Source organism: Rhagoletis pomonella, unplaced genomic scaffold, assembly GCF_013731165.1.
Source record: "Rhagoletis pomonella isolate Grant_MI unplaced genomic scaffold, Rhpom_1.0 Rhpom_scaffold_00004, whole genome shotgun sequence".
NCBI lineage: Eukaryota > Metazoa > Arthropoda > Insecta > Diptera > Tephritidae > Rhagoletis > Rhagoletis pomonella.
The window spans coordinates 55,273,989-55,292,739 of NW_023458558.1; the positions used below are offsets into that span (position 1 = coordinate 55,273,989).

Below are 18,751 nucleotides of genomic sequence, written 5' to 3' on the forward strand. Positions count from 1 at the left end.
AAAAAATCTTCAAAATTAGTATTCCTCGATCGGAAAACTCCGTTTCTCTACCGAAGGCTCCCAATAATAATGCCCAATTGTTTATACATATAACAATTTTTTCATAGTAACTATATTTTATAGGTCCGCCAAAATGCAATCGTGGAACCCATAAAAAATCTTTAGTGTTAAAGAATGGTTAAATAACCAATTGGGTATTATTGATTTTCAAGAATTCTATATCATTTCTACGAAAAGTTGGGTTGTTCCCATATAAAATACATTGAAAATTTTGCGCGCTTTGAGGGATCTTTAAATATTTTCTTTTTATTTCTGAATAAGAAATAGGGGTACATTTTTTCGGTATAGAATAATCCTACCACCCTAATGTATACATACCATGTTGGTGAATGTGTGCTAAATATCACACCCGCAGAGTTCATACACTGACTCAAACAAGTGACCACGTGTTGATTTTTATAAATATTCGCTTTTTTTCTATAAAATACCTCCAATATTTAACCAAAGCCATATAAATCACAGTTTCGAACTTCATAAAAAATTTAAGAAAATTCAAAAATTTTCATCAAATTTTCAACTTTGTGATCACGGGTGAGCAGTTTTATAGTCCATACAATTTTAGTCTAATGGAGTGCAAGTTTCAGCCACCTAAAAAATCCCATTGATTTTTGAGAATTTGTTTTTGGAGACTGCTTTTGCGGTGTTTTTGTTGTATAACAACGCAATTTACAAAACCTGGCCTTGATATTTTGAAATTTAGTTGCGAACGGTCTCCCGCATTTTATTTCATAAGAAATTCATGCATATATGGCAAGAAGTGCAAAAATCGGCGCCAAATACCATTCTCAAAAATCAACGGGATTTTTTAGCCGTTTGAAGCTTGCACTTCATCAGACTAAAATTGTAAGGGCTATAAAACTGCATGCCCAAAAATGTTCTAAAGATTCAGATTTAAAAGTTGAAATTCTGACGAAATTTTTTGGTATTTTCTTAAATGTTTTATGAAGTTTGAAACTGTGATGTTTATGGTTTTGGTTCAAGCGTGGAAAATATTTTTATAGAATATTAACAAAAAAATCTAACTCGAAAAACATGAATATTAAAAAAAAAATCAACACATGGTCACTTGCTTGAGTCACTGTACATACATATATGAATATGTATAATAAATGTGTGTAGAGCCTGCACATGTCCACAATAGACATAACATCTAAGTATATCAGTGAAGCCTTCAAGTGCGTACATACATTTGTACGTATTCAATGTTATTTAGTAGCTTTAACGAGTTTTTTTTTTTAATGAAATCTTTCCACGCGCAAAAGCTTTTTGAATTTCTTATGATAAGATGAAGAAATTGTTGGTTAGCTTTGATTAATTTGCTTTGTTTTTATAGCTTCTTTAAAATGTACGCCTTTCAGGAAAATCTGCCTCACAAAGGGGTATAACGTTACTGCCGTTACTGCAAAGCGCATAAAGCCCAAAAGCCCAATTGTTCTATTTACAGATTTGTATCTTACATTTACATTTTTATGACATCGCTGCAGACGTGGAGGAGTAGTCGAGTAAGAAAAAAATGAAATGTCAATAATAATCACTATAGCTCGAGCAGTGGTTGTAAGAGAGCGGCGATCTACGCTCTTTCCAGGAGGCTTATCAGGAAATAACGAAAATTTTGCTGATAAGGAAACTCTTTGTGCATTTGTAATGTTACTCTCAGCACTCAAAACGATTTTCAAGAGAGCAGACATTGTGTGCTTATCTCTTTCTTAAATATATATTTATCAGCTAAGGGATTATAAAACTAAAACACAGAGTAAGAATAAAAGCAAACAATATAAATATATATATGTATATACATATATTTGCTATCACTGGTCAGACTCAACAAATTGAAATACAAAAATATTTTTATCGCCAAGAGCAATTCACCAAAGAGCCCTTGCATCGAGTTATGCCGATGAACTAGTCTCTTTAAACCATCGCATAAAAAAGACGCGTTCGGTGTGCGCGGAGAAAGTAAAGCATACAATTTTAATAATAAAATCGCAAACAAAATCACAAACATACAGAGTGCCATATTTTCTAAACGTTCCAGAGGGCGATAGAAAAAAGTTTATCAAATCGAAAAAAGTGAAAAGTTCTCCCATTCGCATATTTGCAATAAAATTCTCAGTACTATTTATTAAAAATGCGCACATACATAAACAAAGTAGGTTATTTAATATTTTACATTAAAAATAAAATCTTGCAAACAACTTGACTACTTTCTTCATATAAACAGATACACAAATCTAAATCAAAAATGGAATATTCCTAGATTTCATGCATACATACACATATAGATACATACACCGTAAATGTACATGATCATTCATATACAATTCATGCTTTTGACGCCACCAAGTGCACTCAATCTACTGCATATCATCTACGTTCTATGTATTACAGGAGAGCGAAATTATCGATGTGCTCTGGAAGCAAGATGTCGATCTGGGTTATACATTGACACCACCGCATTTGCTTAACTCAAGTAGTAATGGTAAAGTTGCAGTGGTTTCTGATGACGACATTGAGAAGTTAAAAGCGCTAGAATACCTAAAATTAGATCAGGTAAGTTATAGCGGCGCTAGCAAGAGACTTAGAAAAGGATGAGAAATACATATTTATGAGTAGATACGTTATAGAAGAACTCTCTGAAAAATGTTTAAATGAAAAACTGTAGTAGTAAAATACCACCAAGATACAGAATTTCAAAACCAGATAATAAAATCGCAAGCTCGAGAGTTATAAGAGAGTGCTCTATGCGCTCTCCGGAAATTTCAAGTTGCCGATCAAACGCTGCGGCTTTATCAAAGCTACAAATTTTAAGCGTTTTACGTACCTATAGCTTGCGAGTTTGAGGATGAGCTTGATCTTTACTTAACCCTGCTGTGATGTTGAGGAAAATTAGACGAATTAGGGACGTTTGTAGGTTTTAAGAATTTTGTTTAACTCAACAGCTTTCGCTTTTAGTAGAAGAACAAAATGTGGTTTTAAAACAGTTAGCATTAAACAAATTTAGGTTGCCACTTTAAAGCATTTCCAATTGCGCAGTTAGAAAATACATAAATGATTAACTGTTCAAGTAGATATTTATTACGAAATATAGAGTTGAACAGTTTTTTTTTTATATCTTAACTATATACAGTGGGGAGCAGTGTTGAGTACATGGTGATTTTTGTTAAATATTTGCAAAGTTTTTTGTTATTTTTTCATAAAAATATGGTTCATGCTTTAAACAAAACCATATAAATCAAACTTTATACAGAACATAGAAAAATTTAAAAAATTTTCATAAAATATTTCAGCTTTTTAATAATTTTATTTTTCTGAGTATGCAGTTTTGTAAATTTAATAATTTTAGTAAATTGCAACTTTTAAGTGGTTACAAATTCGCATTCGCAAGCATGAATTTCTGATAGAAGAAAAAGCGCAAGACAACTTGCAAAGAAAATTAAAAAAATCAACGCCAGTTTTTTAAGGTGCACTTGTTATAATAACAAGTAATTTTTAGCAAAAAAAACGAGTTAAAAAAATATATATATATCTATATATTTCTTGATTCAATGATGATAACCAAATTGGTATGGGACCGCCTTTGAGACACTACCTTTCCGTTGCAAAAACAATTATCGAAATCGGTTGACGAGGTCCAAAGTTATGCGGTAACATACATAAAAAAAAAATAAAAACAAAAAAAAAATATTCCGACGAACTGATAACCTTCTCCTTTTTTGGAAGTCGGTTAAAAAAAAAACAAGCGAAAGCCGTCAGCAGAAAAAAAAATATTAAAAATCAACGCGATTTTGCAGCCGCTTAAAACTTGCACTTTATTATACTAAAATTATTAAATTTACAGAACTGCATGCTAAAAAAAAATTAAAAAAAATCGGATGAAAAAGCTCAAATTTTAATGAAAATTCGTTGCATTTTTCTAAGTTCCGTATAAAGTTTGAAATGTTGATTTATATGGTTTTGGTTAGAGCATGAACCATATTTTTACGAAAAAATAAAAAAGTAAATTAGCTGTACATATATAGTAGGACAGCATTTTTGCATAATCCCCCTCATTGTACTGCAACACACCAGTGCCGGATTAAGACTGCTCTACGTACATAGAAATAATGCAGCATTATTCTTCGAGCGCACTCTGAGACTGAATTAAGTAAATCTTGCTCATCCAAGTAAAAATTCTCTTTTTCACGCTCTAAGCCGGGACGAAGATTTTGAAGCTTCGACGCGCATAAATGGCAGAGCGCGAACAAAAAAAAATATTAAAAAAAAAACGATTAATGAATGATCTTCTCATCCGATCCGCTCAAAATGCAAGACCTATTATCTACAATAATAAAAATCAAAACTAATAAAATACAGTATATTTGCTAAAATAATTTCAGATTCAATGTGATGTTCAGAGATTTTAATTCTGAGCAAGTAATTTTTTATATGAAGTGAGTGTAGCACAGAGCAGACGTTTTGCAAAGATGTGTTGGTTTGATCCAATTTTAAAGGGATTTGTAAAGAAATCGCGCAATATTTTCAATACAACGAAAACGAAATATTTTACATTTACAAGGAAAGGACATACCTATGTTTTGAAGCGCAAGGTGAAAGAGTATGGCCCCGAAGGGCTTATTTTTAATTAAAAATTGTTGAAGGGCCAACAACAAACACGCGACATTTAGATGCTTTGTTGTTGTTTTATTTTTGCATGTCTTTCAATTTAATTTTGCGTTGTATAACATCTAAATGATACATATTAATTATTATAGCCAAACTTTGAGGACAAAGATGCTAATGTATCCGATATCGATGATGAATGGGCTGGTATACCATTCACGGTGGATAATGAAACTGGTAAGTTATATGAATTTATAAGTTATTATGAATATATGTATACGAAATATTTCTTATGTGAAGTGCAAGCTGCCGAATGTTGCCGAGCATTTAAAAGACTTGTGCCGAGTAGGATCGCGCATAGATTTTATAACATTACATGCGTAAGCACAAGCTCCCTTGTTTGGTGCGCAATTAGGCGAGGAAAAGAGGATTCCAAAACCAGCAGCGTTCTGGAAAATTTTTAAAAACGTTGCAAAGATTTTTTTTCAACTGCATACATACATATCGTCACTTGAAATGCAAAAAAACTTAACAACATCGCAACTAAAATGGAAAAGGTGGTGACTGATATTTTTATTTATTTATTTTTTCATAAAATGATATGGGTAGGGTAGTTGTAATTCGATGAAATCCATCATAGAAATCAAAAAGTGAAATGTGAATTTTATTAGTTAAGACTTTTTGCGTTTCAGCGATGATGTTGTTTACGTCTTTTTGCATTTCAGGTGACGATATCGAGCCCTAACCGCCAAAATAACGTAAGCGACATTTTTTGCAAAATTTTATTTTTGATGCAGAAGTGCATCTAGATGCTCTAGGAATATTTCTGCATCAAAAAGAAAATTTTGAAAAAAATGTCGCTTACGTTATTCTGGCGGTTAGGGCTCGATATATATGTATGTCTGTACTAGACATCTGCATGAGTTGATTCAAACTTCTAGCCAAACAGAGTACAGTAGATTTTCTATACAAAACACTCAGCGCTTTGAATTTTGTAATTTATAAATATACAATTTGTTTTAAATTTTCTGCCTTCAAATGGAAAAATGTGAATGAATGAATGAAAAGGATTCAAATCATGCAAACTCGTTTTGGTTATAGTTTTTTCTACAAACAAGTTTGTTCATATGTACATATGTATATACATATGTAAATTGACATAATATTTTTGGATATTCTTAGGTAAATTTGCCATTAATTTCAATTCAATTTATCTTCACATTGTTTGAATATTCCCAGCCAGCAAAATATCCGGAAACGTATCCGAAAATGGAAACAATTTCGTATAAAAACCTGATGTTTCATCCGTTTTCCGATTCCGCTTTCGGACGTTTTTCAGATCAATTCTCCCACTAAAGTGTTCAGCCGAAACGTATGTGCAGAAAACTATCGACAATGGTTGTAAAACGGATGCGCTTTCGGCTGTTCTCCTAAAATTTGTCTGATTCAATTTTTCGTTGAAAACGATTTCATTATGAACCTCACAGAAAATTTTTCATAGTTACTGGAAACCAAACAAAAAACAATTTTAAGGTTCAGCAATTACTTCAATTTGAATAAATAATTTTAATGTGTTGCTTCTGACGGAATTCGAACCTGGGACCTCCTGAAAGCTAACAAATAGTAGCACACTTCTCTGCACACTCACCTACTGACGAATACGTGTACATGTTTTCAAATACTCAGTTTGAACAAACATTTTAAAATTATTATTTTGAAATAAGATGATGACATTTTTCAGATACGAAAAATTAACAAATATGGAAATCGTTTTCTGAACATTCCCGGATACGAAAACTGCACTTTCGGCAAAAAGTACGTTTCTCTGCTGGCTGGGTTGTTATGACTACACCCATATCAGAACAATACATACTCAAATTCAAAAAAGTTTCAAGCCAAAATCATTCATTCTTATATGAATAATTTATATGCCGTTTTGAATGAATTCATGCAGCCCTCTAGTCTGTACATCCCCAACGGGGCCAGAAGCGCTCCATTAGTGATATAAGATTTTTCGTTATAACTCCTCCATTTAAGTAGCTAGTAACATGAACTGCACTGTTGTCACTCATTATTATAAAAGAATACTTTCAGTGAAAATGGCGAAGATCAGGTCGCTATAACCTATAGCCTCCATATGTTCAGATATGAGATTTTTTGCCATAACTTCTCCATTTATGCAGCTAGGAACATGAAAATTCTCACCGTCTTCAGTCATTTATTAACAGAATATTTACAGTGAAAATAACTAAGATCAGGTCACTATAACATATATCTCCCATTCAACTGATTGTTCAGATATGCGATGCAGCTGGGAACATGAAATTTCGCAATATTTTTTATTTTAAGCGTGGAAATAGCAGAGTTTACATTGCCGTCTTTAGAGCGTATCAGACCGGGCAATGCAGTATATTTCGAAAAGACTTTCAAATTGAGAAATTTCAGAAAGCAGTTGCATGAGCAGTGACACCTTGCATGTAAAGTGTCTTTCGAAAGAATTTTTTTTATTTCCGAAGGGCGAACTGCAGGGAAAATTTATGAAATCGCTTTTTGACTGTTTACACGGCGAATGAATTTTTAGCAATATTTCTCGATACTAAAATGCAACCGTGAGCCGCTAAATAAACAAATCTATAAAAGCAAGATAACGAAAAATAAATGGATTTAGAAAAACATATGAAGTGGGTCGATACTTCGTTTTTTAACCTGGTTTCCCCAGTAGGCCTAATCCATGGGCAACGTTTTTTTTTCAATGAAAGCAGGTGAAGGTGTGGAAATTAGTTTTACGGCGCATCCCGTTCATCGCTATGTTTATTGTTGTGGAGAATGAAATTATCTACAACTTTGAAATTTCAATATGCTATGTATTTTCACAGAAATTGTCAAAGAATGGCGAAAACCGTGACAATGTAAAATTTTTTCGAAGTTTTTGTTCATTTTTACAAAAAAAAATCTTTCTAAATTTTAATTTTAAAAAATCTTCTATATAACAAATCTGAGAAATTAAATTCTCTACATATTTGTATTTAACCATTTTTACGAAAAGCAAAAAAAGTTTGCAAATCGCAAAAAACCAAAGAAAAAACTTAAATCCAAGACGTCGAAATGTTCCCAAATGAAATGTAGGGGCAAGACTATGGATCCATGATCTACTTGTCAAATAGAAGTAAACTGCAACAAAAAATTGCTGTTACAAATTTTTTGTAAAGAAAAAGTCTAATTTTACTGGGCTATTAAGCATACGGGTAGATGTGTATGAGTAAGAATTTCTGAAACGGACCACTTCAATTATGTGATAATTTATTTACAATCAGCAAAGGAATTTTTTTATGATAATGCAAAGAAATGTTTAACTTTCATTTAAAAATATATATATATTTTTTTCTTATATTTCGACAAGTTTAGTTTTTTGTCCTTTTTACTTCAAAATTCAACTACAGTCGAACTTATTGACGATTTGGACAATTCAACCGTCATTTTCATTGTTATTAAAATCTCTTCAAGAAGGTAGGTTTTATTTATTTAAAAGTAAATTTTAATGGTAAATGTTGTTGTTTTGTTGTTTTTAAAAATATAAAAATAATAGTCTTCTCCACCACTTTTTTCACACAAAAAAACGAAAAGTTTCAAAAAGTATACGCAATTTACTTCGTATTAAATTTAATATATTTGTGGGCCTTTATCAAAACAAAGTTATCTAGAATCTAACCCGACATATGTACATACATGTGTATATCGAAATATATTCTAAATTTATCGATTACCGAAGGTTAGTCATTATTATTATTTTTTATTATTATTATAATTATCTATCACCCAACGACGACCTTACGAAGCTTCCACGCTTCTTTTTTTAATATTGGCAATAAAATATTTGCTTGCTTATTTGCTGAATACTTTTTTTTGCATTGCATTTGCTACGTTGCCTTTATTGAGTAGGTAAGTGTGCTTTAAAATTTGTCACACTGCTTAATAAATATGTGCTTTTGGAACTTTTCATTGGTTTATTATCATAATTTGGCTTTTAACGCGCTTGGTGTTTGTTGAAATGTGTTAAGCAGTATATTGGCCTAATGCTGTGAGAAAGCGACTTAGCACCAAATTTATGCACACTCTAAATATTTTTTTTTTACTCTAAATGTACACACGCCCATATGCATATACATGTGTAAATATGTACCCTACAGAAAATCTGACTAGCTCAGAACTAGTGTTAGTTCTAGCTCAATACCCAAGCAATGCTTCCAACTGTCCAGTTTTACACGGCGATGTCATTGGCGGAGGCAAATTAAAAAAAAATAAAAATTGATGAAACCCGCAACAATTTGAGTTCATTAAATTTGAAAACTCACAACGATGCTTGTGTCGTCGGAGCTCTTTTCGCTGAGCTACTTTCGTATTGTACGAGTATTAGGAATGTTAATCCTGGGATCCAGGCCTCTTTACGCTCCCAAAAATCCCGGGACTCTTGGCAAACAATCCCAGAACTTTCGGTATTTGTAATTTGCACTGATGGCAATAGTAGAAACTCCTTTTTTTGCCCAGTATTGGCTATATTTCTTTTTTTTTTATTAAATAATTAATGTTTTTGTTTTATAAATGTCAAGCTCATCATACATATAACACCGCGCGATAGTAAATTTTTAACACAAATTCGATTCAATAGTCCGGTTTTCCTGCAGGGACTAACATCCCTAACAAGGAGTGAGCATTTGCACATTTACACCGCAAGTTTCAAGTGTCCCGCTCGGCATCCGTTTTGCACTAGTTCAGAGATAGTTGTGATATATGAGCCGTTCAGTGCACGCATCGATTAACTCCAGCAACAAAAAGTTGGGAGATGCGATCAAATAGTGTACATTATTTTTTAAAATTCCATTCAATTATATAATATTGTTATGTACTATTTATGTTATATAAAATTATTATAAACGTAATGAGTTGTGACTATACCAAGTGCTTTGACATTTAAATTTAAGACTTTTTAAAAAGTGGAGCTAGTCGATGTGTGCACTGAAAGGCTCATATGTGGATCGAAACTAACGCTTTGTCAGACTGTCTCTAAATTTTACTGCAGGGTACATACATATGTACTATCTATGTAAGTATTTATGTATGTACATATGCATGCATGTTATTAAATTATTTGTTCACTCAGCTGGTGATAAGAACATTTAGCTGTGCGAGAGATAAGCAATGCTTTCACGTCTAGTTCGCACACATATTTTAACTTACTGCCAATGTTGCCAGATTCATAGTTTTAACTTTAAATTACCGTTTTTTAGGCAAAGTTGCAGTTGTTTAAATTACCTCCTAGTACAAATTTCAGTTTTTTATGAAATTTCCGATTTGAATAAATAATAAACGAATAAATTTAAATTTCTCTTTTGGTTTTTTGTAATTGCAATAAATTAATTTTTTTAGGTAAAAGGGGGCGTTGAAGAATCACCGTTACCTGATTTTAAACAAATGGTTTGAGCTGTATACAAAGGACATTCGCCGTAGGAAATGTGGAAAGAATATTTTCCCAAATCAATTTAAAAAAAAAATAAAATTGAAATAAACTAAAACTCTCTGGTCTAGGGCTAAACAAAAAATAAAGCAATTTAGGAAAAATAACACATGATGATAAATTTTGATTTGGTTTTTGTTCTCCAGACGCCACTATCCAATTCGCTCGTGATTCTCTCGCTGATTCCAAAAATCGAGATATTTTTTTTTTCTTTATGGATACGTTTTTGAAATATTTGCAATTTACTGTTATTCACCTGAAAAAAAGAGTGGGTCCACAATCACGTATATCTTACGAATAAATACATCACTTTTTGAAAGCCCTGATAGTATCTGAGAAATTAATTAATAATTCCAGATTTTTTGTTTTTTAATGAAAATATGGAAAAAATTTAAACTTTAAAATGGAAAAAATAAAAAAATAGGAGTTTCCGTGTAAATGTTTTGTGTTAAAACCTGTTCCTTTAGGAAACAATTACAAATATCTTGAAAAGTTATCCATAGAAAAAAAAAATTATCTCGATTTTCAGAATTGCCGAGCAACTCCACATCGGAATGGGATAGTGTCATCTATAGAACATTTTTGCTGTAAACCAGCGTAATAAAACTGGATTTCATTAGGACAAAATGTGATTTAAGTGATCCATATATTTTGGTTTGTTTATTTTATTTTAAAATAATTTTTTTTGTTATTTATGGTTAATAAAATTAAAAAAACTCGTCTTAGTTTCTGAAGGTTGCAGTTTTTCGGTCGAAAATAAAGTTTTTTCGCAAATTTAGTTTGTTGAAAAGAAAATCTGGCAACACTGCTTCCTGCATACAAATTATAGAATTTTAGTCGTTTATGACAGACACGAGTGGTAGCTGTCATTTATTTATTTCAAGAATATATGAAATTTAAGTCTTCTCATTACTGGATTTTCTTCTATACAATAATTGCTTAATTAATATTTCAAAATATTTTTTTTTTTTAAGAAAAGCTGTTAAAACAATTCGCATTTTTGGTAATATAATTTAAAATTACGTTTAAACAGATTTCATGATACAATGAATACATAAGTTTGATCAATTAACTAGATAAGGAGAATATGTTCAGTCTACCAAATATACCAACTATATGAATTGATAAAACTTTGATTACGTTTTCCCTCAAAATTTAAAACTTTTTCAGAAACATATACATATGGGATGTGAGCTTTTGAAATAAAGCTTTAGATTTTTGAAAAAGCCAGAACTTGCTGGTAAAAATGGGCACACACCCAGATTCACTTGAGTAAGCACATTTTATTCCTCAAGACCCAAAAGCTTATGTATATCTGGACTTGTGGGCGTGTCCAGGAACAAGAAATGTCTTTTAGGGTTTGCTTTTGGTGCGTAGCATGCATAAACATGCCGATTTTTCTAAGATTCTGTCCTCGAAAGGTAAAAGAATATAGTACAATTAGCTTTAACAAACAAACAAAAAGAAAAAGCAAACGTTTTTCATCATTGCTTTGCTGGCTCGTTCGCCCTTATTCACTTTTAATGCTTTTGGGATCATCCGACTTGGTAAAAATATGAAAATCCTCATTCGCAAACACAAATGTTTATGTATCTTTTTGTCATCGCTTTCTTTGGACTTATAAGTAATTCGGCTTTTTTGGAAAAGTTACATTTCTAATTTTTCTTGCTTCCTTTATCAACATGTTAGTTTTTATAAAAAGCGGACTTAGAAACTTTTCACTCAAGCCTAGCGATGTGTAGCATGCCTTTGTAAATGCTACACGCGTATCATAAAAACATCTGCTTCCTATAATCCATCACCTACATCCCCTTTCCTGCTTGATAAGGACCTTTGCTTGCTCAACACTATTTCAGATTATGTGTATGTATACATATGTACATATGTGGGTACAATGTGTAGTATGTATGCAATCGCTAAGAGGAAAACTTTTAATAATAAAATGGCGTCGATGCTGATGCTATATACACTGATAAATCAAGCTTCATCCCCTTGCAAAGAATTAACACCACCAATCAAATTTAGCAAATGTCCTTTAGAGGTATGTTTACCCCCAACTCATGGCTCGCTTGCCTTGTCAGCCTGTCAGTTAGCCCGTGGCGGCATTGTGGAAAATAAATGGCAGCAGGCATTTTGAGTTGACAGGCACGTAAATGAAAGAAAAATGAGGTTTTTATCAGTTGCTTTAGTCGCTCTAAGACGTTCGTGCTCGGGTGAGCAGCGGTTTAGGTTCCACGCGCCCCCCTTCGCCTGCTCACCCCAAAAATGTTGCACAACTTTGTTACGTAGATATACGAGTAGCTTGCGCCAGTGGTTATTGTGCTCGTGCGCCTTTCTAAATTGAACAGCTTTCTGTTTTTTGGTCTCATTCCCAAATTATTTCGTATCAAATATAATTTCATCGAATTCCATTAATAAAACATGTTTTAATTTCGTTGTGCGCCGGTGGGTGGGTGGATTAGCTACATACATACATATGTACACTAGGGTGGTCCTTAAAAATCAAGTGAGCCGTCGGTAATACCATGGTCACAGATGTTACATAAAAATTTTGGTCCCGATTAGAGACGGTAGAGGCGTGTCGCAATGGGGTCCAAGGCCAGATGCTCCATGGAGACTCAAAAAATTAAAAATATTTTTTTTTTCATATAATACCCAAAATCGATACTACTAAAGTAAAGGTATCACATAAAAATTTTGGTCCCGATTGGAGTCGGTTAAGACGTCTTCAAAGGGTAATCTGAATGTTGACCCCTGTGCACCACGCCTTTACCAACTCCAATCGGGGCAAAAATTTATATGAGGTATCTTCGACTATAGTAGTATCGATTTTGGGTATTAGATGAAAAAAAAAAGAATTTTAATTTTTTGAGTCTCCAAAGGGGAATCTGAACTTTACTCCCTGTGCGACACGCCTTTACCGCCTCCAATTGGGATCAAAATTTATATGTGATATCTTCGCTTCCTACATTTAAGGACCATCCTAATGCACATATGTACATACAAATTATAGGTATAGTGCCTACCGTGTCGGCAATATCAGTAGATATGTAATACTTTCTTAACATTGTTTTTTTTTTTTTGCCTTTTTCTATAAACTGATACTATTTTTTCTTGATATGCACGCACTCATCAAACTTTATCAGCAAAGCTGCACCAGCAGCAGGCATTCAAACTCTAGCGTTTGGATCTTTGGATCGGCATCAGACGTGCGGGCATTTAGGCATTCAGCGCCCAGTAGCAACGTTTGCTCCCTATTGTTATATAGCAGTCTACATACATACATACACCACCCATGTCAAGTTCGCCTCGCTGATTACGTGCGTGCCAGTTGCTGGCTTTGCTAGTTGCCACACCGCCCGCTGCGTTGAATTCTCCATTTCTATGGCATCTAGTTTCCAACTTTTTCTTTGTTCAATTTGGTATTTGAGCGTTTTTCATTTTTTTGGTAGCAACGACAGCCGCATAGAGCCGCTTTGAGAAATGATCGCAAGATGATTCGCCAAAAAACTCCCTCGTCCTCAACGCACAGCGACAGCTACGACGTATAGCGTCGGCCTATGCAACGAGTACGGACGGTAGATGGCAGGCAGTGAATTTACAGTGCTTCACTTAGCGATAGTTGAAGCAATAGAAGTATTTAGTTTAATAGAAAATGTATTTAAGTAAGTTTATGAAATTGCTGGAAAAATTGCTAGTTCAAAGAATTATACCTTCAAAAATTTTGCTTTTTAGAGGTTAAGTAGCATGCAAGAGGGGTTTATTGTGTAAGGTGCCCAATTTTGGGGGGCTCAAATTCAGTTTTGAAAATTCTCTTCAAACTTTGCTCTAACATACAGCCTATAAATCACACCGGCACACACAAAAAGTTCGAGTGCGAAGACTGCCGCATGGTAGTTTCTGTTCCTTGTGGGGTATCTAAAGACCTCTGTGAGATCCTATCTTGCATCTAGGCCTTTACCCCTGGAGGCCTGGAGGGGAAAGGAGGTGGGGATGTAGTTTGAGAAATCGATTTGTCTGTGAATTCATTGGTTTTTTTTTTTTACTTAAACTTAAATTTCGCCTATTCTTACCATTGATTCAGATTGACTATATTTGAAAAAATTGAAATAACTAATCCATAAGGGTGGAAAAAAATAGGTAGGCGTTTTTCTTAAATTGATCGGATTTTCTCGGAGCCATAAAGAATCAATCCCGAGGTTGGACCACCTAGAGGTCTTTAGATACCCCACAAGGAAGAGAACCTACTATGTGGCAGCCTTCGCATTCGATTCTTTTTTTGTGCCGGTGTTTTAAAGTTGACACACCTTTGCGTTGGCATCATCCTTTTTCAACTGGTTAAGCGAATCTTTTTATTTTACGAAAGGTGTTTTTACGGAGCAACCAATATGTTTTAGAGAAGCCCTTTTGAAACGAACATCCGAAATTCGGAATCACAGGCACATTCAACCACATACGACTACCAATCTAACTTAAATTTAGATAATATTAATAAGGGAAAAAATCAACATCGGGACTCACTACCGAAGGTCCAGCGTACGCTTTAGCTCACGTCTTTCTGTGAATTGAACTTAGCGCTCACTGACAAAGAACCTGCCGGTACGTTTATACAACGAAATAGCACCTCCTGGAACAAGCCCAACTTGGGAAAACTGTAAATGAGTTACCGATGAAATTTGCCACGTATATGGACGGGTTCCCAATAACAAATGAAACCTCTTTTGCTGCGCACGCGCTCCCAAAGATGACAACCAATCTGGACCAGTTATTTCCGATCTAGATGCGCTAGTGGCATTTCTGCAACAAAAACAAGATCAAAAATTTCGTTTACGTTATTTTTGCGGTTAGGGCTCTAATGCTCAGCAAACAATTTTTTGTTGCCTGCTATCACAGCGGGCATACATACAGATATTTGCTTAAGGCAGAGTTTCCTCCAAGGTACATCCGAAGACATCTGCTCGTGAATGTAGGCGCATGAATGCCGTTATTGGAGCATAATCGCTACCAATATTGAAGGTCTGGGTATTGCACTCGACTGAAGTCATATTTATCCAGACTCGATCCCGACATACCAAACATGCATATGCCCGGCTTCGTTGTAAATATACAGTGACTCATAGAAATGACCACATGTTAATTTTTTTTTGAATATTCGAGATGTTTTTCCAGCTATTTTTTTATTTTTCGAATTGAAAAACATTATGAATATTAAAAAAAAAATCAACACGTAGTCGTTTGTTTGAGTCAATGTAAGTGGACAGTGCTAAGTACGTTCTATATCGCTGCTAGCCCCGAAAAAAAAACACAATTTAAAATTTTTACAAGCGTCTGACCGATGTTCGTTCTTTTGACATCCGCAATTCTCAATATTTCTACTGCCACATAGTAGAATTACAGGAAGATAATGTGCGCACGAAGCATTACAATGAGCCTATCTGTACTAAATATTCTGATCCACCTCATAGGCAGACCGACAACCAGTGCAAATTAATCTTACCTGCATAGAAATTGAAATTTTGAGAAAAGTCTGGTGAAAAAATTGGTTCCCGTACTGGTTATTTTAATATAATTCGCCTCTCTAGAAAAAAAAAGAAAATGTAGCCAAGGAAGTAGGACTTAGCTTAGGTCGTATGGTTGGGTTGTGCCCAATTAATAGCAGCTTTGGATTAAGGCTAAATATATTCCATACAGCGAAGCTGAACCAAAACTTCATCCAATTTAGGGGTTTCCATATTGCTTTTATGGAACTTTCGCAAGTTTGTATTTTTTATTGTCAACATATCCATATCAGCACACTGTGCACAGCTTAAGCCAAGACTTACACCCTCTTAAATGATGTGGTGCGGCGTAAAAGCTAAGCATATGTTTGCGCATGCAGTTCACACACACAAACACCACACATACATAGATACATATATGCATATATTAGATTATATGCCACATGCCACATAAATACATATTGATGTATATATGTATGCCTTAAATACACAACTTCTTTCATTTAATTTGTTTATTTTTTCCTTTGGCACGAAACGTCATTTGCACCCCACATAGTCGGCCATGCTATGCCAATGTCTTGGCGTGTTTGCCTTTCAAAGTACCCATATCTATGAAAGTATCTATTACACATGGATTACTGCCATCGCTTTTGTTGTTTGCTTGGCATATATGTAGGTATGTATGTATGTTGTATATTTGTACGTATGTACATATTTATTGTATTTATAAGATGGCGCTTGCCATGCAAAGGGATGCAAAGCGGGCTGACCGCGGGTGCACATTACTTGTCTTGTGCAAATAAGAGCAATACGTATTTGATTTCTTTGTAGATAGTTAACCTAATTTTATTTATCTACTTGCCTTCTAATGTTTGCCTTTGGTAAACTATTTTTTTTTTTTTTTTTTGTTCGGTGGTAATGTGGCAGTATTACGTTTGGGGGGCATAATGCCAGTTGTTGCGTGTCAAATGTCCTGCGAGCAATATTAGGTTATTAAACAAAATGGTAGATGGGAATATTTCTCATGCGTACTGATAACTTAGGTATGTATGGCATTTTGATTGAACCACCCTACTCGTAAATATGTACATTAGTAATTTAGAATTTATCTCTCCAACAAAACTTCATTGTTTGCGTTTTTTCTACTCTATTGCCTTACAGCCGCCATTTTGTGCATTTGCAACAGCTTTGGGTGAAATTAAAATTCTTTTCCTGCTCAGCCTTAATTCCCCGCAGCGCGCCTTCATCAATCGTCTATACAATTCAATTTCAAATACATACATACATACATACATTTTTCCAATATTTATTATTATTTATTAAAATCATTAATTTCTTTTGTTAGCTATCCGCTTTGCCTCGACCTCCAGCCATTATGCCGCCTGCTGCATTCTCTCACGCATATACCAAGCATTCGACAATGGTGTTTAGTTCAGCAATGCATGCTGCACACGTCCCAAATCCATATCAGTTACGATTATGTGCATCTATAAATGCATATTGATATCTAAACTGCTGCTGCCGCTTTTTTTTTCTCCAGCAATTTTCAGTTTCCCTCCCAGCCAAGTTCCCATCAAAGGTTTATTGTAGTCGCGCCAATAAATGAAAGTCATTTTTGAATCTTTAATTTTCAACTTTTGTGTTTTTGTTAGCCGCACAGTGCAACATTATCAATATTGTATACCTATGCAGATGCATGCATACATACGTATGTACGTATGTATGTATGTATATTATAAGTATTCATCTAACGAGTCTAATGAAGTTGAAAAAAAAATTCTAAATTTTTGTGAAATCATTATCCATTTAATGCAGCAGGGAATCCGTGATGCACAAATGCGATATGTATCTACATATGTATAGGTATGTATGTATGTATGCATACAACATGTCAGTGCAACTGCATTTTCACACCTTTTGTGCAAATACATGGTAAGTAATAGCCAATAGCTGTATAGCGATATTCCACAGCCAATACGCGATAGCTAATCGTGTTCGTTTCCTTTTGACTCTGAACACAATACAATACAATAGTAGTCACTCGCTGTATGTACAAAAATTTCTTCGAGAAAATGTCAACCTTTTTTATGTTTTGAACAATTGAGTTGTTACTGGATTACAATTGTGTTTTTTTTTGCTTTTCAAAGAAACTAAATTCAAATCTCTCCACTTGCAAGTGACTTGTAAATTACCTAAGCACCTCATATATGTATCTAGTATATTTTGACTGGACGGCTTCATTAGCGCTGGTCATTCATGAATTGACACTAATGATTTCCATTTTTTTCTATAAAAATAAAATAATTGTTTTTTTTTTCGTGTCATTTCGCTGCAAGTGAAGGGAGCTAAATTAACTGATTCAGGCATTTTTTATTAACAAAAAATCACAAAGAAGGTAGTTAAATACTGAAAAAAAAAATCCCGCTCACGTGTACGGAAATGCTTTGCGGCGATTAATATGCTTGCTTAACGCTAAGCGATTAGTTTTATTTTTGGGATAAATTTTAGTTTAATTTTTTATTACGATGATAGAGGCTCTCTAACTTCTAACCAAAGTATAAGAACCTTTGGCTTGGCCAAATACCATAACCAAACTTCGTCGGTCAAAATCTCTGAGACGTCGCACAGTGGTGCCAAAATGGAATTTAAGTGCTATTCAAAGCCAGAGCCTACATTTTTGAAACGATTGATTTGTTTATTTTTTTTTTTATGAGAGCTAGAGAGCACTTCCTTCCGTATCCGATCATTAAATATCAGCGCGAATTCTTAGCCACTTGAAACTTGCACTTTACTATATTTTTTCGTAATCGGGCAACCCTATAATTGTTTTAAACTTGTTTTTAATATGTAATATTTATTTACAGGGATAGGATTTTCTTAAAAATTTATAGTTTTTCTTTACTTTCCACAAAAAATTTTGATTCCAGATAAAAATTCGAAAATAGTGCTCCACAAAAAAAGTGCACGCTCTGGACTATTTTGAACAGTAAATTTCAGTTTGGCCCCACTGTGCGTCGATAGTAATCTATACATATAATAAAATTGTAACTGGCAGAAGTCTGTACATTATAGATATTAAAAA

At 33.8% G+C, this 18,751-nt stretch overlaps 1 protein-coding gene across 1 annotated transcript in view; it reads left to right on the plus strand.

The window, feature by feature from the left end:
• The window catches only part of LOC118737827 (segmentation protein cap'n'collar), a 93,643-nt gene extending 76,374 nt beyond the window's left edge, over positions 1-17,269 (plus strand). The window contains exons 4-6 of the mRNA XM_036468606.1: positions 2,449-2,610; positions 4,812-4,896; positions 17,015-17,269. Coding sequence (XP_036324499.1) covers positions 2,449-2,610; positions 4,812-4,896; positions 17,015-17,100 — 333 coding nt within the window. The 3' untranslated portion in view covers positions 17,101-17,269. The remainder of the gene's footprint in view (positions 1-2,448; positions 2,611-4,811; positions 4,897-17,014) is intronic.
• Positions 17,270-18,751: the final 1,482 nt, after the last annotated feature.